Source organism: Pristiophorus japonicus, chromosome 8, assembly GCF_044704955.1.
Source record: "Pristiophorus japonicus isolate sPriJap1 chromosome 8, sPriJap1.hap1, whole genome shotgun sequence".
Lineage (NCBI taxonomy): Eukaryota > Metazoa > Chordata > Chondrichthyes > Pristiophoridae > Pristiophorus > Pristiophorus japonicus.
Genome location: NC_091984.1, coordinates 89,202,055 through 89,229,871, shown reverse-complemented (window position 1 = coordinate 89,229,871; position 27,817 = coordinate 89,202,055). Strand labels below are relative to the sequence as shown.

Below are 27,817 nucleotides of genomic sequence, written 5' to 3'. Positions count from 1 at the left end.
CTCTACTCTACTGTGTGTGAGAAGGAGATGCTTGCACTGTTCCATATGTCTCAGGTGGTGGAAACTTCACATTTGTTCCAGTTCCTTCCAATTCCTTGCCCCGGGGCCGTGGTGTCTCCATTCCCGGCTGTTTAAACCATCTTCTTCCACTCACTGTGAATGGTGGTCACGGGCAGGGCTGGGGGAGTGGAGGGATTCACTACCTCATCCAACCTGCTGGCACTCTAGCGAGTTCACACTGGGGAGAGGCCATTCACCTGCTCTGAGTGTGGGAAGGGATTCACTCACTATTCCAGCCTGCTGAGACACCAGCGAGTTCACAAGTGACTGCAGGGTTTGGATTCTGCTATTATTGCTGCTGTTATTCACATCTTACTGAATTGTGTTCATTCTGTTAGTTGGCGTTTGTTTCTGCTGATAAACTCCTGCCTAGTTGAAGGGTTAATATTTTGATATTTCAAATAAGTGTTGATATTTGACGTCTCCAAGATAAGAGGAGACTAATTGATGCCCTGTTTCTGACTTCCATTTTTGATCGGGGCGGAGGAGCAGAGAGAGATCGGGGCCCAGGAGCGGCGCGGGTTTGGGGCCCAGAAGAGTTGAGAGCCCAAAGGCAGCATGGGCCAGCCCACACTGCGATCTATGGATAGCAGGAGCATGTGTGCGCACAAGGTCGTTGCAGCAAAGCTTGGTCTTCAGTCGACTTGGTTTAACCCTTGCCACTAGATCAAGACCTAGCTCTGTCAAGCCTGTGTAGTGGCTGGTGTGCAACGGCCACCCCACGTTAAAAGAATCCATGCATAGGCATCTTCCACCCTTTAGTATGTAGTTCGGGACCTAGATTGCCAGGTCCCTCATCGAAACACTTGTGAACTCATCTGTTTTTGTGTGGAAACGGATCATTCTTGATACAAGGGACTGCCTAATATTTTACTAATGTATTGATATTGCAATGAAAATACATTACAGAGGGAAAACATTCCTGTTGGCTAGATTGCAACCATAAATCTAGAACAAATGGCTAAGAAATAATTGGAGTCTATCCTTTCAATGCACTACAGCAACGATTGTACTATAGTTGGTCTAAGTAAAGCTTCCTAATGTCAACATACTGGTTAATGTGAAATTATCTATTTTACCCAGCCTCTTCTGTCTCCTCTTTCATTCTCTTTCAGGCCCATCCTCTGTTGGGGAAAAACTCCTCTCAAAAGATCTAAATACAGTTTGAGTTGATAGATTGTGACAAAATGTATTAATATGGGAATTGCCTCCATTAACTTCTGTTTACTCTTAATCTTTTGAGTTTCAAAGACTGATTTATAGAACATTTTGAAGATAATAACTGTTCATCTAGGCAAGTACAGAAAGTTACTGCCTTCTCTCTTTTTTTCATTTCAGGTATGTAGGATATATCTGTGAAATGGTTTCTGATAAACCCACACTCCCACACTGCAAGCCGCTCATCATTAAAACTGTCACTGTGAGCCCAGTCCCATGCTTCAATAAACAGAGGAATGGCTGCCGACCTTTCTTCGAGGTTTTTATTGGAGAAACAAAGATTTTTACAACTGCACAAGATTATGATAAAATGAGGTACGTACCTGTTGACCTTCGAGGTATTGGATAATTTCCCGGGCATTATTCTGTGCATTTGATCAGTGGGTGACATGACTCCTACCAAAAAAGTCAGCGCTACTGTTTAAAATATCAGAGCTTAGAAATTACTGTTGGCAACGTTATTGTGCAGATGCTTAACATGTATCTATGACACCTGTCTGTTATTTTAACAGAATTAATGCATATAAAAGGAACTGCATAATAACTTTGCTAAAATATTAAATCGAGGAGTGTCACATGAATGTAAGTGTTTGCAAATATTGCGAACAATAATTTCTAGCCTTGGTTATCAGTTGGCTGTGTAGAGAATTCATGTGGATCCTTAGTACAACACAGCACTTAAACAGCTAATGGTAGCTCTCCTAATGACTCAGTGATGAGTGCATTGGCCAGTGGAGATGTGAGTCATATAAACCATAAAAGTCTAAGCTTTGTTCTCGGTTGTAGGTTGAGTTCGCTAATCTCAGCGGAGGTAGCGCTGATGAACGACTCTAGTTTTGGCTTTAGATGAGGGCAGAATCAAGCTTACTTGTGTTATTCCCTCCATAGTTAAATAGCTTGCCAATACTCTTTCTAGGCTGTCACTTGGGCAAGGAGTCAGAGGGTGGGTAAACTTGTGAAGATATAAAAATGACAGACCTACTGGACCATCCAGCCTGTCCCACACAGTTTGGAAGTTTTATGCATCACAATAGATATATTCTCCATCCTACCCGCAGCCATGCAATCTCCTGGGAGAGGCAAAAAAATGATTTAAATGCTAATTAAGGGTGGTGGGGTGGGAACTAGAAAATTCCTGTCTGACCCTGCATTTCCAGGAGATCTGATTGGCCTTGATTTACATAACCGGATTCCTACCTCTTGTATGAGGTAATCCCCACCCCAGCTAGAAACCGATCCAGCTCTTGGTTGAAGAAATACAGTGAATCAGTCTTCACCGCACGAGCCGGCGAACTGTTCCACAGGTCCACTGTTCTCAGTGGGTGGGGAGACAAAAAGAATCGCTCAACATCCAACCTGGTTCTGCCCATGCATAACTTGTAAGTGTGACCTATGGTCCTCCCGGACCTATTCCAGTTTAAATAATTGGGGAAGGATTTTCAGCTTTGATGTTTTTGGGGCGATAATGGTGGCGGGGTGGGAATTTTAGTGCCCGGGAATAGTTTGCGCCACAATAATTAAGTTTGGGCAGCTGGGCCCTGCGTCAGGGGGTGCAGCGCTAAGGGAGGTGTTGTACACCTCTCTTGGGCAATAGCATGGGAAACTCCTGAGCTGGGAGCACTCCAATAGACATCTTGGGGGCGGGGAAGGAAGAGAATTAAAGAAAAAAAAAATACCACAAAAACATTCCCAAAACATTGCCCACTCCACCACAACAAAAATCGCAAAAATAGTTGAGAGATAATCACACTTATCTTGAGTGTCTATTACTCACCTCTTCGCCAGGATGGTTAGTGCGAGGCGCGCTTTCCGGCAGACTGGTCGGGCAGTAGTCAAAACTTGAGCCAGTGTTGCACACTGGCGCACCTCTTCTGGGCAGTGCTTTTACGCGCCACCACAAAACTGGACCTAAGGATCACTGCAGGGCTCTGGAGACTGATTGCCCGGCCAAAACACCTCACTGCTGCCGCTCCGGCGCGGAAAAGACCCGAAAATACAGCTGCACTGGTCTCCATAAACAATCTAGTCCCTTCACGATTAAATCAACTCACCCCATAGTCTATGCTTCTCTTAAAATATGGTACCCAGCTCATTGAGCCTATCTGGGAAATTACGGTGTTTTTAAACTGGGAATTTATATTGTGGCCCTCCTCCATACCCTTCCCAAACTCTCCAAACCCCTCGAGTCCAAAACTGGACACAATATCCTAACCAAGGCGAAGCAAGATCTTCGGCTATAGCTTCACGGTATTGGTCATAAACCTTTAGAGACTGATGCATTAATACACTCCGATCTCTTTCTTTCACCACTGGTTTTAGTTTTCCTTGTAGCTTGTATGTATATTTAGCATTTGACCTGCCCATGTGCATGACACTACACTTTTCTAAGTTAAACATAATTTTTCCAAACATGGTCCCAATTCCCCAGCACATCTAGATCTGGTTGTAGTAATCGAGCATCCTCTACAAGACTAACTCTGACATATCTTGGTATAGTCCGCAAACTTGTGGATCATTTCCCCAACTCCTGCATCTAGTTCATTGATGAAAATAGTAAATAGCAAAGGTCCTAACATCAATCCCTGCCTGACACTACTGGTAACTGGTCTCCAAGCAAATCCATTTACAATCAGTTTCTGCCTACTGCCATTTCAGCCAGATTTCAATCCAGTACAGCAGATTGTCACTAATTCCACATGATTCAGTTTTGGAGAGAAGTTTCTTATGTGATACCTTATCAAAAACCTGAAAGTCCAGGTAGACAGTGTCTACTGAGTTACCCTCATCCGTTAACCTGGTGACCTCCTCCAAAAATGTAATCAGATTGGTAAGACATTACCTTTTCCGGAAGCTTTGTTGATTGTTCCCGATATTGCCTTCTCTATCTGTGTGGACATATGCTGCATCCCTAAAGGCTCCCTTGAGTATCTTCCCTATTGCTGATGCCAAACTAATGGGATTAGTTACCTGGTTCTGCCTGATGCACCTTTTTAAAAATCGGAACTTTACTGACCACCTTCCACTCTGAGAACAGTTTTCGACTCGTGTCTTCTGGCACTGTACTCCAGTATTAGCACCTTCAGGCGATGAGGGGTTAATGAGACAGTGAAAGAAACGATTTGTAGGCCCAACCACAACATGTGACAAAGTTCTAAGTATGTTTATAGTATCACATTGCAATCCAAGTGTTGGTTTGTTGTACAGTAAGCGAGTAATTGTGTTTGCATTTTTTTTTAAAAGTATGTATAAAGCAACAGCAAACCTACCTGCTTACTGATTTGCTTCACTGTACAAAGATGCAACGTTTGTGCCTGAACTCAGCAACTATGTTGACAGGAAATGGTTTGAAGTAGAATGGGTGTAAAACCTTAGGCTGGATTTGTAATTGTTTTCATACATTTAACTTCAGTAGTACATAATAGAGTGCATTTTATAATAGAAGTGGTGTTAAACAAACTTGATTTAAATATTTGACTAAATTTTTTGAGATATGCTCAGAGGCAATGAAGAGAGTATAAAGTAAATTTGGTTCAAATTTCACAGGGACAAATCACTTTAGTAATGTGAAATTTAAGTTATTGTGATTTTTTTTGTGTGTGACCTACAATGTTGATATAACGGGCATGCACTAGATGTTAACTTAAAACATTCAAAAATTATCCATATATGTCGAAATTGAATGGAGAAGAGGGAACAGTGTGGTGTCTGGTCATTACACCTCCTAATGAGTTATCTGAAATGGATATTCTGCTGTTCTTGAGGCCACACCTCATTAGTGATAACTTAAATGTAAAAATCTCATTGCCGTCTCGTGTGCTATAGGTCTGTTTTCCTCCGCCCTTCTTCAAAATGGCTTATAATAGCTGTGGACAAAATGAGGCCAATTAAGACTTTTAAATTTTTTTTCAAAAAGACTTTTGTTAAATAGAATTAACAATTTTTAAATTTCTTAATTCCCAAAGAGAACACCGAATCCAGGAGGGAAAAGTATTTGCTTCTTTGGGTGTTAGTGCCCACGGTGATGTCATAGTTGCTGCCTTTCACATGCGATCAACAATTGGTGGAAGACTTCAAGCAAAGGTTGGTCGATGTAGCATCAACAATTAACTTAAATAATATTCATTAAATGGGGATATGTGAATTCCACTAACTTTAGTTCAAGAGATAGGAAAGCTCAAAGTAGTGCATATTTTCCAGCTTCTGAAGTTGAAGCCACTAATAAAATAAAATGGAGTTGTTCTGGAATGCATAAGACTTCCCCATCACTGGAGCGATGGAGAAGCGCATGCTCCCTCCATCCCCAAGTTTGGAAGGATGGAAAATCATTTGGAGTCCCCCATTGCTATTCCACAACCTCTACAGGTAGGGGACAGTACCTAAGGAAATTTGAACATGGCGATTGGAAGTTGGGTTATTAGCAATTTAGTGGAAAACAGGGTCAAAGGAACAGCAGGAGCATAAGCTCAAAGAGATGGGAGAAAAAAATGTGTGTTCAGGGTGAGGGTGGGATCAGCTGGGGGAGGAGGGCAATTTGGCTTGGGCAAAGGGTGGGGGGTGGGGGGGGATGCTAGGTGAAGTAGCAGTAGAAATGGTCCCCATCTAAGTGACATAAGTCCATGAAATCCTCACACTTGGAGGCAAGGGGTAGGGAGTTGAGGAGATGGTAGGTAGTGGAGAATAGAAGCTGAAGGTTATCTTTGCTTTACAGGATCATTCCAGAATAGGTGGCTTTGGTAGAGGAGAGTGAGGCCCTGTTGGGCTTGATGTAGTCCAGCCAGATTTGGTCATGGATGGCTAACCCAGTTATGCCCCATGCAGACTCCAGTATGTGCCTTTTGGCCTTGAGGGAATGAAGATTGGGGCCATACAGGGGGAATGAGCATGAGGATAGAAGTCAAGGTTGACTGGGGACAAGGACATCAAAAATATTTTTTAAAAAACGAGAGCCTCTGAGGCACAACAAGCTTCAACACTTTAAAGATTATTATAATATTATTATTCTCTACTGCTAACTGTCTCCGTAAACCCCTCTCCCCTGTCTCCACCACACTCGCCTCCAACAAGTGTGAGGAGCTCATGGACTTCTTTGTCTCAAAGACTCAGACCATCCGATCAGCTTACTCTGCGAGTTCCCTTCCTTCACCTAGCCCACAGAGCCAAACTTCATCTGGCGCTCCCACCTGCCCTAGTCCTAAACTCATATCTTTTTCTAGTTTCTCTTTGACCTCCCCTCATAATCTCTCAAACTCATCTTATCCATGAGACTCACTTCCTGTTCTCTTGACCCTATTCCCACTAAATTGCTAACCACCCAACTTCCTTTTCTGGCTCCCATGTTAGCCGACATTGTTAACGGTTTTCTGTCCTTAGGTACTGTTCCCCTCTCCTTCAAATCTGCTGTCATCATCCCTCAAAAAACCAACCCTTGACCCCACTTTGCTTGCTAGCTATCGCCCCATCTCCAACCTCCCTTTCCTGTCCGAAGTACTTGAATGTGTTGCTTCCCAAATCAGTGATCGTCTTTCCATGAATGCAATCTTTGAATCCCTTCAATCTGGCTTTCGCCCCTGTCACATCTAAGTCACAAATGACATCCTTTGTAACTGTGACAAAAGTAAACTATCCCTCCTCGTCCTTCTGGACCTGTCTGTAGCCTTTGACACAGTTGAGCACTCCATCCTCCTCCAACGTCTCTCCACCATCGTCCAGCTGGGTGGGACTGCACTCGCCTGGTTCCATCCTTATCTATCTAATCATAGCCTGAAAATCTCCAGCAATGGCTTATCTTTCTGCCCCCACATCGTTACCTCTGGTGTCCCCAAAGGATCTGTCCTTGGTTCCCTCTTATTTCTCATCTATATATTGCCCCTTGGCGATATCATCCAAAAACACGGAGTCAGTTTCCACATGTACGCAGACAATACCCAGTTCTACCCCTCCACCACTTCTGTTGACCCCCCCTGCTTGGAATCTAAATTGTCAGATTGCTTGTCTGACATCCCGTACTGGATGAGCAGAAATTTTCTCCATATTGGGAAGACCGAAGCCATTACTTTTGTCCCTGCTCGAACTGCGTTCCCCAACCACTGACTCCATCCTTCTCCCTAGCATCTATCTGAGGGTGAACCAGACTGTTCGCAACCTAGGCGTCATATTTGACTCTCAAATGAGTTTCCAGCCATATATCAGTGGCATAACTAAAACCGCCTTTTTCCACCTCCGTAACATCGCTCGCCTCAGCCCCTGCCTCAGCTCTTCTGCTGAAACCCTCATTCATGCTGTTGTTACCTCTAGACTTGACTACTCCAATTCACTCCTGGCCAGCCTTCCACATGCCACATAATGTAAACTTGAAGTCGTCCAAAACTCAGCAGCCCGTGTACTAACCCGCACCAAGTCAAGATCACCCATCACCCCTGTGCTTTCTGACCTACATTGGCTCCTCGTTTACAAATCACTTCATGGCCTTGCCCCTCCCTATCTGTAATATTTTTTCAGCCTCACAATCCCACAAGAAGTCTGCGCTCCTCAAATTCCTCATTATAACTGCTCAACCATTGGTGGACGTGTCTTCAGCTGCCTCGTCCCTAAGTTCTGGAACTCCCTTCCTAAACCTCTACACACCTCTTTACATCTCTCTACCTCTCTTTCCTCCTTTAAGACGCTTGTTAAGACCTACCTTTTTAAACAAGCTTTTGATCATCTACCTTAATTTCTTCTGTGGCTCGGTGTCAAATTTATCTGTGTCTGTAACACTGTTGTGAAGCGCCTTGGGACGTTTTACTAAGTTAAAGGTGCTATATAAATAAAAGTTGTTGTTGTTTAGATAAATCAACCCCATTTACCTGGTAGCTTATTCCATGCCTCAATCTCTCTTCGCTCCAGGAACACCTTATGTTAACCCTTTGAACCCATTTATAACATTCCCACATTACAACAGTGACTGCACTCCAAAAGTATTTCATTGGCTGTAACGTGCTTTGAGATGTCTAGTGGTCCTGAAAGGCGCTATATAAATGCAAGTCTTTTTCCGCTCCCCTCTTGTTCGCCCGCTCTCGCGCTCGCCCCTCCGCGCCCTCTCACTTTATCTGCTTCAACAACCTTCCCTAGTAACTTATTGCACAACTTGTTTAACTCTCTGGATGAAAGTGTTCTCCTAATTTCTTGATTTTTGAAGCTATGCTCCTTTTTGTTGTTTGAACCCTTCGCCACAGTGAGCAATTCGCCTGGATCCACTTTGTCCATTCCATAGAAAATTTGGCCAAAGTCTCCTCTCTCCCAAATAAAAAAAGCTAATTTTGTTGAACTGTTGCTGTGGATTTGTTTTCCTTTCTCTAGAATTCGGATCTTGGTGTGTATGTGGTTTTGTATCGGTCAGTCCCCCTGTCCTCGATCTTTTCACAGATAGCTTATTCTTCCATGAAAACCTATAGCACTCTCTTCCATTTACTTGTTAAAACTGCTTGCACATTCTGCTGTTCAAGCTTCATAAATTTGCATGTTAATAAAATTCTGTGGCTTCAAGATCTCTAACTGGCGATGCAATCCGCATAATTTGAAAAACATGGTACGTTGGTTGAAACTGACTAGTATTTACTTTCCAATACAGTAAACTGTATTCATTGTAATTTTGTGAATTGGAATGCTTGTTCTGTACATACTGCGGCTTGAGTGCCTCTTGTATTATTAAAATTTAAAAATTTTTCTCCTCCCCGCTTTAGTTAACAAACACACAAATATTCCAGATCCAAGTCCATACTGGATTCATTGCTCCTGGAACCTCTATATTAAAGTTTACAAAGTGAGTAATAACTTGTTTAATGTGTTTTTATTCAATGGAAATACATTTATAGACACTTTGTTTCAACAGACACCATTTTGTGTCCTAAGGATAATATTTGTCAACTGTTCATGAGCTTTTAATACTTGCTGCAATCTGTGTATTTTGGGATTTACGTTTGAAAATATGTTTCACAGAATTAATTTTGTCCATTTATCTCTCGTAGTTAGTCATTTCAGAATTACAGATAGCTTTTCACCACTTAACATTTTACTCCGATGTTTACTGAAAAATGTAAGTTGGTTACTGTTAAAGACCAAGGGAGACTTCAAATAAGAAATCTGAATTGAAAAATAGACAATGTGGGAAATACACAGCAGCTTGGTCAGCATCCGGAAAGGGAAAGGGAAAGAGAAAGATAAGGCTGTGTTTCGTGCAATGTGATGAATGGCGCCACCAAAATGTCTTACTTTTTATAGAATCATAGATAGTTACATGGATAGATAGATGGCCATTCGGCCCATCGAGCCTGTGCCGGTTCTCTGCAAGAGTGCTTCAGCTAGTCCCACTCCCCTGACCTTTCCCTTTCGCCCTGCAATTTTTTTTCATTCAGCTACTTATCCAACTCCCTTTTGAAAGCCATGATCGAGTCTGCCTCCATTACCCTTTCAGGCAGTACATTCCAGATCCTAACCACTCGCTCTTTTTTTCAAAAAAAAGATTTCTCTCATGTTGCCTTTGGTTCTTTTGCCAATCACCTTAAATCTGTGTCCTTTGGTTCGCGACCCTTCTGCGAATGGGAACAGTTTATTTCTAACTACTCTGTCCATACTCATGATTTTGAACGTCACTATCAAATTTCCGTTCTCTCTCGCTCTCTCTCGCTCTCTCTCTCTCTTGCTCTGCTCTAAGTACTATGACCGCAGCTTCTCCACTCTATCCACTTAACTCATCCCTAGAATCATTCTCATAAATCTTTTCTGCACCCTCTCTCAGGCCTTCACATCCTTCCTAAAGTGCACCGCTCAATATTGGACACACTACTCCAGTTGAGGCCGAAACAATGTTTTATACAGGCTCATAAGTTCTACGCTTTTGTACTCTACACCTCTATTCATGAATCTCTGGATCCTGTAAGCTTGTTTAACCGCTTTCTCAACCTGCCCTGCCACCTTCAACGATTTATGCACATATACCCCTAGGTCTCTCTCTGCATGCACCCTCTTTAGGATTGAACCTTTTGCATTATATTTCCTCTCCTCATTCTTTCTACCAAAATGTATAACTTTGCACTTTTCTGCGTTAAATTTCATCTGCCACGTGTCCGCCCATTCCACCAGCCTGTTGATGTCCTCATGAAGTCTTTCACACTACTCCTCACTGTTCACTTCCCGGTTTTGTCATCTGCAAATTTTGAAATTGTGCCCTGTACATCCACACCCAAGTCATTAATATATATCAAAAAAAGCAGTGGTCCTCGAACCGATCCCGAGGGAACACCACTGTAAACCTTCCTCCAGTCTGAAAAACAACCGTTCACCACTACTCTGTTTTCTGTCACTTAGCCAATTTTGTTTCCATGCTCCCACTCCCTTTTATTCCATGAGCTTCAACTTGGCTGCCAAGTGTTTTATGTGGCACTTTGTCGAACACCCTCTTGACTTACATAAGAACATAAGAAATATGAGCAGGAGTAGGCCATTTGACCCCTCAAGCCTGCTCTGCCATTCAATAAGATCATGGCTGATCTGATTCTAGTCTCAACTCCACTTCCTTGCCTGTTCCCCATAACCCTGGACTCCCTTTATCATTCAAAAATCTGTCTATCTCCACCTTAAATATAATCAATGACCCAGCCTCCACAGCTCTCTGGGATAGAGAAACCCACAGATTCACAATCATCTGAAAGAAGAAATTCCTCCTCCATCTCCGTTTTAAATGGACAACTCCTCATTCTGAAACTATGCTCCCTAGTTCTAGATTCCTCTACAAGGGAAAAACAGCTACTTTGCATTTACCCTGTCAAATGCCCTCAATCATGTATGTCTCAATAAGATCACCTCTCAGTTTTCTAAAATCCAATGAGTATAGGCCCAACCTGCACAAGACAACCTTCAAGACAACCCCTTCATCTCAGGAATCAACCTCGTGAACCTTCTCTGAACTGTCTCCAATGCAAGTATATCCCTCAAATAAGGAGTCTAAAACTGTACGCAGTACTCCTTATGGACTCGCCAATGGCCTTTACAGTTGTAGCCAACCTTCTATTACCTCCTTTTTTTTTTTTTAATCAACTTTTATTCCATACAGTATCTCCTCTACCTCCTCCCTTCATGTATGTCCTAGGGAGAGTGTTTGCTAGTGCTGTTGGGGATCAGTTAAACTAATATGGCAGGGGGATGGGAACCTATGCAGGGAAACAGAGGGAAATAGAAGGGGTGGTGAGTGGGGGGGGAGGGGGGGTGGGCAGAAGCAAAAGATAGAAAGGAGAATAGTAAAAGTGGAGGGCAGAGAAACCCAAGGCAAAAAGGGCCACATTACAGCAAGATTCAAAAGGGGCAAAGTGTGTTAAAAAGACAAGCCTGAAGGCGAGGCGTATTCGGAATAAGGTGGATGAATTAACTGTGCAGATAGCAGTTAACGGATAACGGCATCACAGAGATATGGCTCCAAGGTGACCAAGGCTGGGAACTCAACATCCAGGGGTATTCAACATTTAGGAAGGATAGACAGAAAGGAAAAGGAGGCGGGGTGGTTAAAGATGAAATCAATAAGGAAGGACATTAGACTGGATGATGTGGAATTGGTATGGGTGGAGCTGCGGACTTCCAAAGGGCAGAAAACGTTAGTGGGAGTTGTGTACAGACCACCAAATAGTAGTAGTGAGGTTGGGGACAGCATCAAACAAGAAATAAGGGATATGTGCAATAAAGGTACAGCAGTAATCATGGGCGACTTTAATCTACATATAGATTGGGCTAACCTAACTGGTAGCAATGCAGTGGAGGAGGATTTCCTGGAGTGTATTAGGGATGGTTTTCTAGACTGATATGTCGAGGAACCAACCAGGGAGCTGGCCATCCTAGACTGGGTGATGTGTAATGAGAAGGGATTAATTAGCAATCTTGTTGTGCGAGGCCCTTTGGGGAAAAGTGACCATAATATGGTAGAATTCCTTATTAAGATGGAGTGACAAAGTTAATTTGGAAACTAGGGTCCTGAACTTAAGGAAAGGTAACTTTGACGGTATGAGGTGTGAATTGGCTAGAATATACTGGCAAAGGATACTTAAAGGGTTGATGGTGGATCAGCAATGGCAAACATTTAAAGATCACATTGATGAACTTCAGCAATTGTACATCCCTGTCTGGAGTAAAAAATAAAACTGGGAAGGTGGCTCAACCATGGCTAACAAGGGAAATTAAAGATAGTGTTAAAACCAAGGAAGAGGTATATAAATTGGCTAGATAAAGCAACAAACCTGAGGACTGGGAGAAATTTAGAATTCAACAGAGGAGGACTAAAGGTTTAATTAAGAAGGGGAAAATAGAGTATGAGAGGAAGCTTGCAGGGAACATAAAAACTGACTGCATAAGCTTCTATAAATATGTGAAGAGAAAAAGATTAGTGAAGACAAGCGTAGGTCCCTTGTAGTCGGATTCAGGTGAATTTATAATGGGGAACAAAGAAATGGCAAACCAATTGAACCAATACTTCGGTTCTGTCTTCACAAAGGAAGATACAAATAACCTTCCGAATGTACTAGGGGACAGTGGGTCTAGTGAGAATGAGGAACTGAAAGATATCCTTATTAGGTGGGAAATTGTGTTGGGGAAATTGAAGGGATTGAAGGCCGATAAATCCCCGGGTCCTGATGGTCTGCATCCCAGAGTACTTAAGGAAGTGGCCCTAGAAATAGTAGATGCATTGGTGATCATTTTCCAACTATCTATTGACTCTGGATCAGTTCCTATGGACTAGAGGGTAGCTAATGTAACGCCGCTTTTTAAAAAAGGAGGAAGAGAGAAAGTGGGTAATTATAGACCAGTTAGCCTGACGACAGTAGTGGGGAAAATGTTGGAATCAATCATTAGGATTTCAGGCCGATAAATTCTTATCAAGCAGACGCAGCATGGATTCATGAAGGGGAAATCATGTTTAACTAATTTACTGGAATTCTTTGAGGATATAACGAGCATGGTGGATAGAGGTGTACCGATGGATATGGTGTATTTAGATTTCCAAAAGGCATTCGATAAGGTGCCACACAAAAGGTTACTGCAGAAGATAGAGGTATGCGGAGTCAGAGGAAATGTATTAGCATGGATAGAGAATTGGCTGGCGAACAGAAAGCAGAGTCGGGATAAATGGGTCCTTTTCGGGTTGGAAATGGGTGGTTAATGGTGTGCCACAGGGATCGGTGCTGGGACCACAACTGTTTACAATATACATAGATGACCTGGAAGAGGGGATAGAGTGTAGTGTAACAAAATTTGCAGATGAGACAAAGATTAGTGGGAAAGCGGGTTGTGTAGAGGACACAGAGGCTGCAAAGAGATTTGGATAGATTAAGTGAATGGGCTAAGGTTTGGCAGATGGAATACAATGTCGGAAAGTGTGAGGTCATCCACCTTGGGGGGGAAAAAAAACAGTAAAAGGGAATATTATTTGAATGGAGAGAAATTACAACATGCTGAGGTGCAGAGGGACCTGGGGGTCCTTGTGCATGAAACTCTTTTGAGTTTACCTGCGAAAACATAAAACATTAAACGGTGCCACCCGACCTGGGTGACACTCCAGACATTTACAAGGCCCTTTTTTTTTTTTTTTTTTTGGGCACTAAAATCACAATTTTCCCCAGTGCCCCCTATAAAAGGGAAGGGGGACACTAAAAGCACCGGCAATTAAAACAAATTAAACTTTAAAACGTAAAATCAAATTAAAATTTGGTTGCCGGGCGTGATGATGCACTCCAGTCCCTCCGGTGCCCACCTCTCGCGGGAGGCCGCGAGCGTACCGGTGGACACCGCGTGCTCCATCTCCAAGGACACCCTGGACCGGATGTAAGAGCGGAAGAGAGGCAGGCAGTCAGGTTGAACGACCCCCTCGACCGCCCGCTGCCTGGACCGGCTGATGGCACCCTTGGCCGTGCCCAGGAGCAGTCCTACGAGGAGGCCTTCGGACCTACCTGCTCCCCTCCTCACAGGGTGCCCAAAGATCAGGAGAGTGGGACTGAAGTGCAGCCAGAATTTCAGGAGCAGCCCCTTCAAATAATGGAACAGGGGCTGCAACCTCGTGCACTCAATAAAAACATGGAACACGGACTCCTCCAGACCGCAGAAATTGCAGGCGGCCTGGGAGTCCGTGAACCGGCTTAAAAATTTATTGCACGGCACTGCTCCGTGCACCACCCTCCAGGCCAAGTCCCCGATGAATAGTGGGAGGACCCCTGCGTAGAGTGCCCTCCATCGGGGACCCCCGCCTCCTCCGGACGGCAAGATGGTACGCCATGGCGTGTCCGGACGGCCGGCGAGGATGGCAAAGTTGAGGGTGTGCAGGAGCAGCCCGTACAGGAAACCCCTCCGCGCGGAACTGAAAGGCACGGAGGGGATTTCCCCGAGGCGGCTCAAGTTGTGAGGCGCCGGCCCCCGAGGGAGGTTCCGGGGTTTGGCGCCGATGAGGAATTCCGTCCGGACGGGGGTCAGTTCAGACGGGATCTCCCCACGTGCTTGAGCCTCCTCGATGCACCTAACGGAGTCAGGGCCCAGAGCTGTTTTTAGCGACTCGATGGCATCGGCCGCGTGGCGGACGTTGGCAGAATTTAGGCGCCGCGCCAGCGTGTCTGGCGCCATCCAGCCCGCTCCTCCGCCATCGAGCAGGTCCCTGACCCTGGTCACCTCACCAGCCACAGCCCTCTCTTCCGACCGCCACATAAAGCCTCGGCCGTGGAGGTACGGATTCCCGAGCAGCGGTTCCTGCAGGACGGCCGCCATTCCAGCCGGCGGAGAGCTGCGCTTGGTGGAGACTTTGTTCCAGACCCTGATGAGTTCCCTGTAAAAGACAGGCAGCTCCCGGAGGGCGGTCCTGGCACCCCCCAAGTTCACAAACAGGAGCTGCGTGTCATAATTGAGGTCGAGCTGCTGGCGGAAGAAATACCTCGCCAGAGCACACCACCTAGGAGGGGGCTCGACGTAAAGGTATCTCTGCAGGGTTCCTTGTGCATGAATCCCCAAAAAAAAGTTAGTTTGCAGGTGCAGCAGGTAATCAGGAAGGCGAATGGAATGTTGGCCTTCATTGCGAGAGGGATGGAGTACAAAAGCAGGGAGGTCCTGCTGCAACTGTAAAGGGTATTGGTAAGGCTGCACCTGGAGTACTGCGTGCAGTTTTGGTCACCTTACTTAAGGAAGGATATACTGGCTTTGGAGGGGGTACAGAGATGATTCACTAGGCTGATTCTGGAGATGAGGGGGTTACCTTATGATGATAGATTGAGTAGACTGGGTCTTTACTCGTTGGAATTCAGAAGGATGAGGGGTGATCTTATAGAAACATTTAAAATAATGAAAGGGAGAGACAAGATTGAGGCGGAGAGGTTGTTTCCACTGGTCGGGGAGACTAGAACTAGGGGGCACAGCCTCAAAATACGGGGGAGCCAATTTAAAACTGAGTTGAGAAGGAATTTCTTCTCCCAGAGGGTTGTGAATCTGTGGAATTCTCTGCCCAAGGAAGCAGTTGAGGCTAGCTCATTGAATGTATTCAAGTCAAAGATAGATAGATTTTTAACCAATAAGGGAATTAAGGGTTACGGGGAGCGGGTGGGTAAGTGGAGCTGAGTCCACGGCCAGATCAGCCATGATCTTATTGAATGGCGGAGCAGGCTCGAGGGGCTAGATGGCCTACTCCTGTTCCTAATTCTTATGTTCTTAAATAGCAGCCCATTTGGAAAGCAGTGACAGGATCGGACCGAGTCAGCATGGATTTATGAAAGGGAAATCATGCTTGACGAATCTTCTGGAATTCTTTGAGGATGTAACTAGTAGAGTGGACAAGGGGGAACCAGTGGATGTGGTGTATTTGGACTTTCAAAAGGCTTTTGACAAGGTCCCGCACAAGAGATTGGTGTACAAAATCAAAGCGCATGGTATTGGGGGTAATGTACTGAAATGGATAGAGAACTGGTTGGCAGACAGGAAGCAGAGTAGGGATAAACGGATCCTTTTCAGAATGGCAGGCAGTTACTAGTGGGGTGCCGCAGGGCTCAGTGCTGGAACCCCAGCTCTTTACAAAATACATTAACGATTTAGATGAAGGAATTGAGTGTAATATCTCCAAGTTTGCGGATGAAACTAAACTGGGTGGCGGTGTGAGCTGTGAGGAGGATGCTAAGAGGCTGCAGGGTGACTTGGACAGGTTAGGTGAGTGGGCAGATGCAGTATAGTGTGGATAAATGAGAGGTTATCCATTTTGGGGGCAAAAACACAAAGGCAGAATATTATTTGAATGGCGGCAGACTAGAAAAAGGGGAGGTGCATCGAGACCTGGGTGTCATGGTTTATCAGTCACTGGAAGTGGGCACGCAGGTACAGCAGGCGGTAAAGAAGGCAAATGGTATGTTGGCCTTCATAGCTAGGGGTTTGAATATAGGAGCAGGGAGGTCTTACTGCAGTTGTACAGGGCCTTAGTGAGGCCTCACCTGGAATATTGTTAGTTTTGGTCTCCTAGTCTGAAGAAGGATGTTCTTGCTATTGAGGGAGTGCAGCAAAGGTTCACCAGACTGATTCCAGGGATGGCTGGGCTGTCATGAGGACAGACTGGATCAACTGGGCCTTTATTCACTGGCGTTTAGAAGGATAAGAGGGGATCTCGTAGAAACATCTAAGATTCTGACGGGACGGGACATGTTAGATGCGGGAAGAATGTTCTTGATGTTGGGAAGTCCAGAACCAGGGGACATAGTCTTAGGATAAGGGGTTGGCCATTTAGGACTGAGATGAGGAGAAACTTCTTCACTCAGAGCTGTGGAATTCCCTGCCGCAGTGAGTTGTTGATGCCAGTTCACTGGATATATTCAAGAGGGAGTTAGATATGGTCCTTACGGTTAAGGGAATCAAGGGGTATGGAGAGAAAGCAGGAAAGGGGTACTGAAGGAATGATCAGCCATGATCTTATTGAATGGCGGTGCAGGCTCGAAGGGCCAAATGGCCTAATCCTGCACCTATTTTCCATGTTTCACTATGTCTATGGCAGCATCATCTTCCTTGGTGAAGACCGATGCAAAGTTCTCATTTCGTACCTCAGCCATACCCTCTGCCTCCATGCATAGCTGTCCTTTTTGGTCCCTAATTGGCCCCACCCGTCCTCTTAATACCCGGTTACTATTTATATGTCTATAGAAGACTTTAGGATTACCTTTTATGTTAGCTGACATTCTATTCTCATGCCCTCTCTTTGCCCTTCTTCTTTTCTTTTTCACTTTTCCTCTAAACTTTCTATATTTAGCCTGATTCTCAGATGTGTTCTTGATCTGACATCTGTCATACATGCTCTTTTTCTGCTTCGTCTTACTTTCTATCTGTTTCGTCATCCAGGGAGATCTGACGTTAGTTGCCCTACCTTCTCCCGCCGCCCGCCCCCCCCCCGAGTAGAAACGTACCTCGACTGTACCCAAACTATTTAAAGGCAGCCCATTGTTCCATTACAAGTTTTCAGATGCTATCTGATGTTTTTTTTCCAGCATTTTCCATTTTGGGTTATTAATGTTATTGGTTAAATTACTATTTGCAGAGTCTTTGTTCAAGTAATTAATATTCTCTTACTGCTATGGATGGGTTGTGAAAGTCCCCTACTATTTTCATAAAAAACTTCTTACCAATATATTGGTAATATAAGTACAGCTTTGAAAATCCGGGAGTGTCGGGACCGAGGCCATTTCACATTCTGGGCATTTCCGGACTTCGGAACATCTTTCTGATGTCCCGAATCAGGAAGCGCCGAGCCCAGGTTCGTGTATTTCTGGATTAGGAACGTCTTTCCGATGTCCTGAGTCCAGAAATGCCTGGGCCCAGGTAAGGGGGGGGAGAGGGAAGGGCGAGGTAAGGAGCGGCGGGGCCTGAAGAGTCCAGCGGGTGGGAGGCGGGGCCTAGGGATTCGGCTGGGGAGAGGTCGGCGGTGGCCTGAGGCGGGGGTCCGGATGATTCCGGACGACCCTGCCACTGACCATCCCGGTGCCCAGATTCCGGAACAGTACGGAGTCCGGAACTCCTGATTTTCAATGCTGTACCTGTATATGTAAATACTACAGCTAGAGTTGTGGACAGCTTGGCCAGAGTTTTACACTTCTGCGTTCACCAGCTTGTAATTTTCCATCTATTGAAGCAAATGGCTGGAAAATTAACATATTGAGTGCAGATATGGATCTTTGTTTTTGTATCAAATGCCTTTACCGATCCCTATTTATGGATATCTTATGAAGCAAGGCAGAAGTAATGGACTTATCTATCAATGTCCCAAACAACTAGTTTTTGTATAAATTCTTGGTACTAGTTAATAGATCGACCCAGCAGTTAGTCCAAAATTGGAGCCACAATGGCGCAAAATCCCAGTTTCTCCTTCCTGCGGCCATTCGAATGGATTTTAGAAAAAAGATGCCAACCTACCTGAAGCTGCTGCGGCCATGCGAGATCCCGGTCCTGAGGCCTCTCCTGACTGTGCATCGCAGCACGTGCATGTCAGGATGTGCACAGGCCTGGAGCTGGAGTCATATGGCTCTGGGCAGCCATATCAGGTGTAGTATATTCTCATTCATAATAATGGGAACTCTAAGTTGGAGTTCCTATTATGAATGAGAACCCCTGCCCCCCCCCCCCCCCCACAAACACTAATAACCAATAAAATATTTTTTTAAAAGGCACAGCATATTTTTATTTAAATTAGTTATTTATGTATTTTAAAAATATTTATATTTCTGCTTTTTAAAGTTTTTAAAATTATGGTTTAAAATAAACTTATTGTAGTGGCGAGGGTTTTTAACAATAATGTGTGTTTTAAAAATTTTATTTTACAATGTTTGTGTGTTTTAAAACACTACGCCTGTAAAAGTAGGATATGCGCCTGCTTTTATCAGGCGCAAGAGTTTTGAGGACATTTGCTGGGCAAGATATGCATAAATCCCACAATCTTGCCCTCGTTCCTGATATGTGCGAGATCTGTCAAGCCTCTCTGCTTTGCGCTGAAAACCGGCTTTTCCAATGCCTTCCAGGGTCCGTGGAAACTCTGTACGGACCTGGGGAGGCCGGGATTTCCAGGCCATTATCCACTAACGGAATGCAATGGCAACAAAAGTGTATGATTCAGTCCTGCAATATCTCATTTTACAAACTCCAGTGTACAGTAACAAGATTATTTGCTGGCAATTTTGTATTTGTGACTTAAAAGTATCTGTGAACACATTTAAATTCACCTTTCTTTGTGGGGGGGGGGGGAAAAGAATTATACTAAATGCAAATATAATGCAGCACATGTAAAGCCATTTCAAGACATTCCAAACCCAGCAGTGAAGTGTTTATTTGAACTCTCTGACAAGTTATTTGAACTTGTTTTACAGTTATTTGTAATCCAATGTTGAAGTGAAAAGATATTTTATTCAAAAGTTTTAAAGTAAAATTCTACACATCAAGATTCATGAGTCTGGCATCTGCTTATAAAGATCCATCTTCAACCTCTTGCTCGATTAATGGATACGGTGGCATAGTGGTCATGTTACTGGTTGAGTAATCCAGAGGTCCGAACGAATAATCCGGAGACGTGAGTTCAAATCCTAGCATGTTTATGAATTTGAATTCAGTTAGTTAAAGAAATCGGGATTTAAAAGCTGTCATCAACAATGGTGACCATGATGCTATCAGAATGTTATTAAAAACAACTGGTGCATTCATGTCTTTTGGGGAAGGAAACCTGCCATCTTTACCCAGTCTGGCCTATATATGACTCCAGACCCACAGCAATGTGGTTGAATCTTATCTGCCCTCTGAAAGGCCTAACAAGCCACTCAGTTGTATCAAACCACTTCAAAAATGTTAAAGAATAAAGCAGGATGGACCACTCTGCTTTAACCTAGGCATTGGATTTGGACACAGCAAGGGTGGACCCAACCCATTCGACCCTGCAAAGTCCTCCTCACTAACATCTGGGAACTTGTACCAAAATTGGGAGAACCTGACACAGGTTTGATTCTGCGAATATGACTATTGGCCAACGTCCCAGCCTCCTCCTTCACGATCCCTGGGTATGTCCTGTCCCACCGGCAGGACAGACCCACCAGAGTTGGTGGCACAGTGGTACACAATCAGGAAAGAGTGGCCTTGGGAGTCCTCAACATTGACTCCAGACTGCATGATGCCTCATGGCATCAGGTCAAACATGGGTAAGGAATCCTTCTACTGCCCTCTCTCAGCTGATGAATCTGTACTCCTCCATGCTGGGCACCACTTGAAAGAAGTATTGCAAGTGCACAGAATATACTCTGGGTGGGGGACTTCAATGTCCATCACCGAGTGACTCTGTAGCACCATTACAGAGTAAGCTGGCCAAGTCCTGTAGAACATAGCTGCCAGACTAGGCTTCTGTCAGGTGGTGAGAACACCAACACGAGGGGAAGTTCTACTTGACCTCGTCCTCACCAATTGTTCTATCGCAGATGCATCTGCCATGAAAGTATTGGTAGGAGTGAGAACTGCACAGTCCTTGTGGAGACGAAGTCCCATCTTCACACTGAGGACACCCTCTGTCGTATTGTGTGGCACTACCACTGTGCTAAATGGAATAGATTCAGAACAGTTCAACCACTCAAAACTGGGCATCCATGAGGCGCTGTAGGCTATCAGCAGCAGCAGAACTGTATTCCACCACAATCTGTAACCTCATGGCCCAGCATATCCCTCACTCTACCATTACCATCAATCCAAAGGACCAACGCTGGTTCAATGAGGAGTGTTGAAGAGCATGCCAGGAGCAGCACCAGGCCAACCTGGGACAGCTACAAAACTACATTACGTGCATGCTAAGCAGCATGCTAATGATCCCATAACAAACAGTCCTGCCACATCCAGTCGTGAATGGTGGCGGACAATTAAACAACTAATGGAAGGAGGTGGCTCCATGAACATCCCCATCCTCAATGATGGCAGAGCACAGTACGTGAATGCAAAAGACGAGGCTGAAGCGTTTGCAACCATCTTCAGCCAGAAGTGCCGAGTGGATGATCCCATCTCTGCCTTCTGAGGTCCCCACCGTCACAGAAGCCAGTCTTCAGCCAATCCGATTCACTTTACGTGATATCATGAAACGGCTGAACACACTGGATACAGCAAAGGCTATGGGCCCTGACAACATCTTGGCTTTAGTGCTGAAGACCTGTGCTCCAGAAATAGCCGCTCCTCTAGCCAAACTGTTTCAGTACAGCTACAACACTGGCATCTACCTGACCAAGTGGAAAATTGCCTGGGTATGTCAAGTCCTCAAAAAGCAGGACAAATCCAATCCAGCCAATTCGCACCCCATCAGCCTATTCTCAATCATCAGCAAAGTGACAGAAGGTGTCGTCGACAGTGCTATCAAGCAACAATTACTCACCAATAACCTGCTCACCGATTCTCAGTTTGGGTTTCGCCAGTGTACTCGACTCCAGACCTCATTACAGCCTTGGTCCAAACATGGACAAAAGATCTGAATTCCAGAGGTGATGTGAGAGTGACTGCCCTTGACATCAAGGCAGCATTTAATTGAGTGTGACATCAAGGAGCTCTGGTAAAATTCAAGTCAATAGGAATCAGAGGAAAACTCTCCACTGGCTGGAGTCATACTTAGCACAAAGGTAGATGATTGTCCTCCAACAATCACAATCAGCTCAGCCTCAGGGCATCACTGCAGGAGTTCCTTAGGGCAGTGTCCTAGGCCCAACCATCTTCAGCTGCTTTATCAATGACCTTTCCTCAGTCATAAGGTCAGAAGTGGGGATGTTCGTTGATGACTGCAGAGTTCAGTGCCATTTGCAACTCCTCCGATAATGAAGCAGCCTATGCTCGCATGCAGCAAAATTGGACAACATCCACGCTTAGGCTGATGAGTGGCAAGTAACATTTGCTCCAAACAAGTGTCAGGCAATGACCATCTCCAATAAGAGTCTGACCACCTCCCTTTGACATTCAATGACATTACCATAATCCCCCACTATCAACATCCCAGGAGTCACCTTTGACCAGAAACTTAACTGAACCAGCCATACACACATTGTGGTTATGGATATTCTGTGGCGAGTGTCTCACACTCCTGACTCCCCAAAGTCGTTCCACCATCTACAAAGCACAAGTTAGGAGTGTGATGGACTATTCTCCACTTGCCTGGATGAGTGCAGCTCCAACAACACTGGAAGCTCAATACCATATAGGACAAAGCAGCCTGCTTGATTGGCACCCTATCCACCACCTTAAACATTCACTCTCTCCACCACCAGCGCACCATGGCTGCAGTGTGTACCAGGTACAAGATGCACTGGAGCAACTCGAAAAGGCTTCTTCGACAGCATCTCGCAACTTGCAACCCCTATCATCTCGGAAGAAAAAGGACAGCAGGTGTATTAGAACGCCATCTCCTCAAAGTCAAACACCATTCTGACTTGGAAATTATATTGCCATTGCTTCATTGTTGCTGGGTCAGAATCCTGGAACTCCCTCCCTAACATCACTTTGGGAGTACCTTCACCACATGGACTGCCAGCAGTTCGAGGGCAGCTCCCCACCACCTTCTCGGGCAATTGAGATGGGCAATTGTAGTGGAGTATTTAAAATAAACACACAACACCAGGTCTGGGTTTGAAGATTCAAGTAGTCTTTATGTTCCACCGGTGGGGAGCCTGCCTGCTGGTTTGTCTATAGCCAGGCTTCTCCAATGATACAAAGTTCCAAGCAACCTTTTATACACTTAATAATGCATGTCAGCTTTGTGCACGGCCCCCCTATGCCGTTTAATTGGCCCAAAACCCGCGTGCACAATTGTTGATTGACTAATTCCCTTTCGCGTCACACAATCATTCGCCTATGTCTCATACCAGATGGAGTTTCTCCAACGTGTCACTTTTGGCCCCTTGTCCTGTGTAACTGCTCCTCTGGACCTCCTGTGGTTCAACAGTTTGACTATTTGTAATTGTCCTCGGGTTACACTGCTTGTAAAATTGACCATTACAAAAGCCCTTTTTAGTTCCGAGATCCATTCTTAACCCTTTAATTATAGCAGAGCTCGAAAGCCCCAATTCAGTCTCCCCTTTTTGGTACTTGGCTATCCAGCCCAAGATTACCAACCTAGTTCTACTTCATCTTGTGTCCCCTACTCTATTCTGTGGTGATCAGCCACGTGGTTTGGGGGATTCGGGACGTGACCTACGTCTCAAAGTGTTTTAGGGTACTCTGCTAACAACTTTCGCTGTTCCATAATTAAAGCTTTTGCTTTCCTTCTCCATTACCTCTTTCTGCATGCCATGCACAACCCAGTTCCCTATCCGACAGCTGCCTTAACTATATCACCATCAATACGTGAGAGGCTATTCGAATCCATGGATGGATATTCACATTCATTCCCCAATTCCGTACATGTTCCCACCATTGAGAGTCCTTCAGGCTTTCTTCAATGTCCTTTTGAATGCTGTATGGAATCTTCCAGTTTGCTTTTCTAAATGTCCGTTTTCAATTGCGTCAAATGTTCTTTTGAGACGCGGAATGTCTTGTTAACTTGATATCTGTGTTCCATTTCATTACTTTAATCAACCCAAGAGGGGATAATGTCCTCGGCATATTCCTCTTTGTGGGAATAGGTATCGATTGCCGATTTTGACCACAGCTTTAGGCATAAAACAGAAATTAGGTTGTGGGGTCGCACATTCAGCACTACCATATTTGTACTTAGTTTCTTTGGTGGCTATGCAGTATGTCCCGTCATCACTGGCTGCCACCTCAGTCCCTCCATGACTAAGGGGACTGACCTCCAACATGCAATTAACCGTCTGAGTGAACCCGCACATTGTCCTCCTTCCATGGGGCGTGTGCAAACTACCACATCCAAACATTGAGTGCAACCATCGATATATGCCACTGAGTTTTACCACATAAGGGGGCATATCGTGGAACTGAACCCAGGATTGGCCTTGCATTTTGCCTCTGTTCAGTATTGCCCAGAGGTTTGGCATCCATACCCTCTATATCTGTGGGATAGCTAGAACCATACTTATCTCTTTCAATTCATTGGTAACACAATTACTTGTCTTACGAACATCACAGAGGGTAATACCATTCTCTGTCCATTTGGACAACTGCTCATTACTTATCCAATCGGGTATTTTTCAGTTTCATCTGGTTTACATTGTATTGGATGTTTCCTAGTAACCATGTGCCGTACATTGCACATACAAGTTGTTTATGTTTCTTGGGTTAGATCATTTAGTCACACACTTAACTTATTGATAGTTTGGGCATGAGGCTTTCAGATTTCCTCAACTTGCAGCATTTGTCTGATCAACTCGTCCCCTATTTCTGACCATGCGATGTCTGATCGTTTCCCTTTAGTAAAAGGGTTCTCAAACATTGGGCTAAGTCTTAAACTTGGTCTATACTGGCTATGTCAAATGTGTTAACAGTTGCCACCCCTGCCGCATACCGATAGTGTGTGTCGGTTGTTGTTAGACAATAGATAACATAAAAACCACACACCGTCTTGTGGTTCATTGTCGGACTATCTCGATCATATGTACCATAAGTATCACTTCAGCATCTAGCCGTTGTGACCCTCCGTTCCCCATTTCACTTAATGCCCATTGTACTTGGTCCTCAATTGGCCCAATTAACTATCCAAATTCATTATATCTTCCCTTTGTAAGTTACACTTTTAACTCCTTTCTTAGTGATATTTACTTGCCTACGCAAATAAATACTTAATGAAACCCACACCCCAACTCTCTGTTTGGACTGGGTTAATACAAAAAGTACCTGTCGCAATGCAATGGGACAAGTCAGGTTGGTACTGTACTGGTATTCCCGGTGTATGCTGCTGACATAATATTCACCCTTCCCTCTTTATACAGAACGTATGAGACAATGCTGTCCCGCAATTACCTTCATGTTATCCCATGCACCCAGGTTACATTTCCAGTGTTCATTGTATCCTACTAAATAATTGGGTAATATCCTACTATCTCTAGTGCCACTTGTGCCACCGGGTACCAACCTTCTTACTTTTAAGTTGATAAGTGGACATTGCCCTGGGTCTCGATCAGCTACCCAGAAAGAGAGCTTTCTCTTTGCAATCTGCTACAGGTTTCCTTAGGCTTGTTCCACTAACAAAGATACATACATTGGGCCCAAGTTTCCACAGGATAAAAAACGGGCGCCCCTCTGAGCTGGGCGCCCGTTTTTCGCGCCTAAAACGGCGCCTAAAAAAACATGCAGTTCTGCAGCTCCTTGTCTGCCTACACTCGCGCCGATTTTGTAAGTGGGAGGGGGCGGGTACTATTTAAATTAGTTTTTTTCCTGCTGGCAACGCTCAGTGTGAAAAGAACATTGGCACTTGGCCATTTTTGTAGTTCTTTGTAGCTGTTTAATTTTTGAACATTTTTTTAATAAAAGCACATTAGCACTTGCAGCCTTCTCACTGTTCCCCCCCCCCCCCCCCCCCCTCCGCGGGAACGAAGCGGCTGTTCCCCCCCTCCCCCCCTCCCCCCCCCCTCCGCGGGAACGAAGCGGCTGTTCCCCCCTCCCCCCCTCCCCCCCCTCCGTGGGAACGAAGCGGCTGTTCCTCCCCCCCCCCCCCCCTCCGCGGGAACGAAGCGGCTGTTCCTCCCCCCCCCCCCCCCCCCTCCGTGGGAACGAAGCGGCTGTTCCCCCCCTCCCCCCCCCTCCGCGGGAACGAAGCGGCTGTTCCCCCCCTCCCCCCCTCCCCCCCCCCTCCGCGGGAACGAAGCGGCTGTTCCTCCCCCCCCCCCTCCCCTCCGTGGGAACGAAGCGGCTGTTCCCCCCCTCCCCCCCCCTCCGCGGGAACGAAGCGGCTGTTCCCCCCCTCCCCCCCTCCCCCCCCCTCCGTGGGAACGAAGCGGCTGTTCCTCCCCCCCCCCCCCCCTCCGTGGGAACGAAGCGGCTGTTCCCCCCCTCCCCCCCCCTCCGTGGGAACGAAGCGGCTGTTCCTACCCCCCCCCCCCCCCTCCGTGGGAACGAAGCGGCTGTTCCTCCCCCCCCCCCCCCCCTCCGTGGGAACGAAGCGGCTGTTCCCCCCCTCCCCCCCTCCCCCCCCCTCCGCGGGAACGAAGCGGCTGTTCCCCCCCTCCCCCCTCCCCCCCCCTCCGCGGGAACGAAGCGGCTGTTCCCCCCCCTCCCCCCCTCCCCCCCCCTCCGCGGGAACGAAGCGGCTGTTCCCCCCCTCCCCCCCTCCCCCCCCTCCGCGGGAACGAAGCGGCTGTTCCCCCCCTCCCCCCTCCCCCCCCCTCCGCGGGAACGAAGCGGCTGTTCCTCCCCTCCCCCCCCCTCCGCGGGAACGAAGCGGCTGTTCCCCCCCTCCCCCCCTCCCCCCCCTCCGCGGGAACGAAGCGGCTGTTCCTCCCCTCCCCCCCCTCCGCGGGAACGAAGCGGCTGTTCCCCCCCTCCCCCCCCTCCGTGGGAACGAAGCGGCTGTTCCCCCCCTCCCCCCCCTCCGTGGGAACGAAGCGGCTGTTCCCCCCCTCCCCCCCCTCCGTGGGAACGAAGCGGCTGTTCCCCCCCTCCCCCCCCTCCGTGGGAACGAAGCGGCTGTTCCCCTCCTCCCCCCCTCCCCCCCCTCCGCGGGAACGAAGCGGCTGTTCCTCCCCCCTCCCCCCCCCTCCGTGGGAACGAAGCGGCTGTTCCCCCCCTCCCCCCCCCTCCGTGGGAACGAAGCGGCTGTTCCCCTCCTCCCCCCCTCCCCCCCCCTCCGTGGGAACGAAGCGGCTGTTCCCCCCCTCCCCCCCCTCCGCGGGAACGAAGCGGCTGTTCCCCTCCTCCCCCCCTCCCCCCCTCCCCCCCCTCCGTGGGAACGAAGCGGCTGTTCCCCCCCTCCCCCCCCTCCGTGGGAACGAAGCGGCTGTTCCCCTCCTCCCCCCCTCCCCCCCTCCGTGGGAACGAAGCGGCTGTTCCCCCCCTCCCCCCCCCTCCGTGGGAACGAAGCGGCTGTTCCCCTCCTCCCCTCCTCCCCCCCTCCCCCCCCCTCCGTGGGAACGAAGCGGCTGTTCCCCTCCTCCCCTCCTCCCCCCCTCCCCCCCCCTCCGTGGGAACGAAGCGGCTGTTCCCCCCCTCCCCCCCCTCCGTGGGAACGAAGCGGCTGTTCCCCCCCTCCCCCCCTCCCCCCCTCCCCCCCCCCCCCCACCTCGTTCTGGACGCCTAATTTATAACCTGCGCCTGATTTTTTAATGTGTAGAACAGGTTTTTTCAGTTCTACAAAAATCTTCACTGGCTCCATTCTACTTTAGTTTGGAGTACGTTTTCACTGTGGAAACTTTCAAATCAGGCGTCAGTGGCCGGACACGCCCCCTTTTGAAGAAAAAATTCTGTTCTAAACTAGAACTGTTCTACCTGACTAGAACTGCAGAAAAAAAAATGTGGAGAATTGCGATTTCTAAGATAGTCCGTTCTCCACCAGTTGCTCCTAAAAATCAGGCGCAAATCATGTGGAAACTTGGGCCCATTACTTTGAGCCATTTTGTTGAAGGCGATT

The 27,817-nt window shown here is 46.6% G+C and overlaps 1 protein-coding gene across 4 annotated transcripts in view; it reads left to right on the top strand.

Annotated features, from left to right (window-relative positions):
* The window catches only part of dnajc6 (DnaJ (Hsp40) homolog, subfamily C, member 6), a 207,696-nt gene that overhangs the window by 123,101 nt on the left and 56,778 nt on the right, over positions 1–27,817 (top strand). For all 4 annotated transcript variants that reach the window (XM_070887019.1, XM_070887018.1, XM_070887017.1 and 1 more), the window contains 3 exons: positions 1,399–1,593; positions 5,241–5,358; positions 9,000–9,079. In XM_070887019.1, the coding sequence (XP_070743120.1) occupies positions 1,399–1,593; positions 5,241–5,358; positions 9,000–9,079 (393 nt within the window). The remainder of the gene's footprint in view (positions 1–1,398; positions 1,594–5,240; positions 5,359–8,999; positions 9,080–27,817) is intronic.